This window comes from Chrysochloris asiatica, unplaced genomic scaffold (assembly GCF_000296735.1).
Source record: "Chrysochloris asiatica unplaced genomic scaffold, ChrAsi1.0 scaffold00081, whole genome shotgun sequence".
In the NCBI taxonomy this organism is placed as follows: domain Eukaryota; kingdom Metazoa; phylum Chordata; class Mammalia; order Afrosoricida; family Chrysochloridae; genus Chrysochloris; species Chrysochloris asiatica.
The window spans coordinates 176,760-179,353 of NW_006408599.1; the positions used below are offsets into that span (position 1 = coordinate 176,760).

The window sequence follows — 2,594 nt, forward strand, 5'->3', positions numbered from 1 at the left end:
TTCGTGTCCATTTTTTTTTTTGCCTGGTCCCCCAGCCTTCTTAACAATTCATGAGCTACCCAATATCCCTTTAATAAATTCATTTTATCCATAAATCATAAAGAATTCATTTCTTTTGCCTACATCTAAAAACTCTGAGTGATACAATGCTGGTAGCTAATTAGAGGCCTAGAGAGCAGCCTCAATTAGTTAAAGCCATGCTAGTGTTTTACACTAACATATGGTAGTTCTTTTTTGTTTTATGTGCTCTGTGTTTAAGAGACGAGATCTAATGAGAAAATCTATTGTAGGTACCAAGTTTTGATATTTATGGTACCCAAAAGAAATTTATCTGTGAGGGGCAAAATGTTTCCCCAGAACCCTAGGGAAGTCTTGGGTTTTATCTAAAAAAAGAATCCCATATTCTGATTTTCCATCTCCTAAAGGCTCCCTTGACATCCCCATTCCTCAGGCTATAGATGAAGGGATTCAGCATGGGTGTCACCACCGTGTACATGACTGTCACAATGCGACCTTTGACTACTGAATAGCTGGAAAGAGGTCGGAAGTAGACCCATGTGAGAGTGCCATAGAACATGGCCACCACAGTGAGGTGAGAGCCACAGGTAGAAAATGCTTTCCACTTGCCATTGGACGAGGGTATCTGGAGGACTGCTGAGATGATGCAGGCATAGGAAACAATGATGAAGGCCAAAGCTCCATTGATGACAATAACACCCTCTGTGTGAACCATCAGGGTATTGAGGTAGGTGCTGGAACAGGAAATTTTCATAAGAGGATAGAGGTCACAGAAAAAGTGGGGAATCCTGTTATCTTTACAGAAGATCAGTTGGCCCATGAGAAGGGTGTGTAGCAGGGCATGAAGATGGGAGAGGACATGGCACAGAGACACCAATTGTGCACATAACATTCGTGTCAAGATCATATGGTATTGGAAAGGGTGACAGATGGCAATGTACCTATCATAAGCCATCACAGCCAGGAGGAAATTTTCCAAGGCTGCAAAGCAAATGAAGAAATAAGTCTGGGTTAGGCAACCCATGTAGGAAATGACCTTTGTAGTCGAGAAAATATTCTGCAGCATCTTGGGGACTGTAGTGGAGGTGAAACAGATATCTGCCAAGGCCAGGTTACTAAGAAAGATGTACATGGGAGTGTGGAGATGTGGAGCAGAGATAATCAGTGTGATGATGAAAAAGTTGCCAGAAATATTGATTACATACATGAATAGGAAAAGAAGAAAGAGTGGGATTTGCTCTTCTGTGTGGGTAGAAATGCCCAAGAGAACAAAATGGGATACACTGGTCCAGTTGGCTTTGTCCATCTGTTGCCATAGAACAAAAAGGATAATTTTTATTATTTACGATCATGTCCACTATAAAGAAGAAATTATTACCTAATTTCAGATCATAAAAAATCAATGAAGCAGAGATTAAAACTTCCATTTTATAGAAGAGGAGATTGAAGCTCCCAGATGGAAACTGATTGGTCTCAGAACTCCTAATTTTGTTTTGGGGATTCCAGAGGAAGTTCTCTGCTTTTCCTACTAAGTCCCAGATGCCTCTGGTCAGAACTAATCTTTTTCTTCCTCCTTACTCAGTCAGTATTTAACTGGGGAACCTTGGGCTGATCTGTTGACCTCTCTGATCATAATCATTCTCCCTAGTAAATGTATATAATAGTATCTATCTCCCCACAGTTGTAAGTAGGTTAATATTATATGAAGTATATCAAGTGTTATATCTCCACTACCACCATCACCACCACAATTACCATCTCCCCCTTTTCTGTCTTTTCTCAGCAATATATTTGAATACTCTCGTTATATTCTGTATTTTATTAAATGAATTAATGTTTCAATCTTGCCTACCGTCTTAAATTGTAGGCTATTTTAGAGAATTACATATAAGATTATTAATGTATTGCATTCTGTCTCATATTCTAGGCATATTTTTTCCTATGAGTATCAGATCAAAAATCACTTTCTCAGTGATGGTTTCCCTTCTGTTCAACACCACCCATCTCAGCCTAGATGAAGTCAAATTTCTTTTGTATTCTCAGTATATACTATGCAAATCTGTAGTACAACATACATGAAACAATATTTACAAAATGTGGTTATTTTCTATTCATCAGAGGAAGAAACCCACTTTATAATCTGTATATCTAAAGCATCTCCCACATGCTTTGTATAATTTCTAGACTACGAAAATCTTGATTAGCATTTGTTGAAAACATAGATGGATGGGTGGGTAGATACAATGGTTTTGTAAACTGAAAAAGAAGAACGAATCCTCTCAGAACTTGGTTTGACCGACACAATGAGGAGAGGGTACTTTTATGGAGATCTTCACACACCTTCATATTTTACCTCCCACCCACTTCCCCATCAACCCAGAAAACTGGCTCGCCCTTCTGTGCATATTGTTTTAGTTATTGATATTGTTGTATCCCAGTATAAGCTACTCATGATGTTGACAAAGAGATTAAGTAATTAATTTGCTCTGTGGTATAATTCACTGGACCTCAAGGTCAGCTTGAACTACAAGGTCGACCGTTCAAATTCACCAGCTGCTCCTTGGAAACCTTATAAA

At 38.7% G+C, this 2,594-nt stretch overlaps 1 protein-coding gene across 1 annotated transcript; it reads right to left on the minus strand.

Annotated features, from left to right (window-relative positions):
- Window positions 1–379: 379 nt before the first annotated feature.
- On the minus strand, window positions 380–1,324 carry LOC102833285 (olfactory receptor 1Q1-like). The gene has a single exon (XM_006865710.1). It carries the CDS (start codon window positions 1,322–1,324, stop codon window positions 380–382), a length of 945 nt encoding a protein of 314 aa, XP_006865772.1.
- Window positions 1,325–2,594: the final 1,270 nt, after the last annotated feature.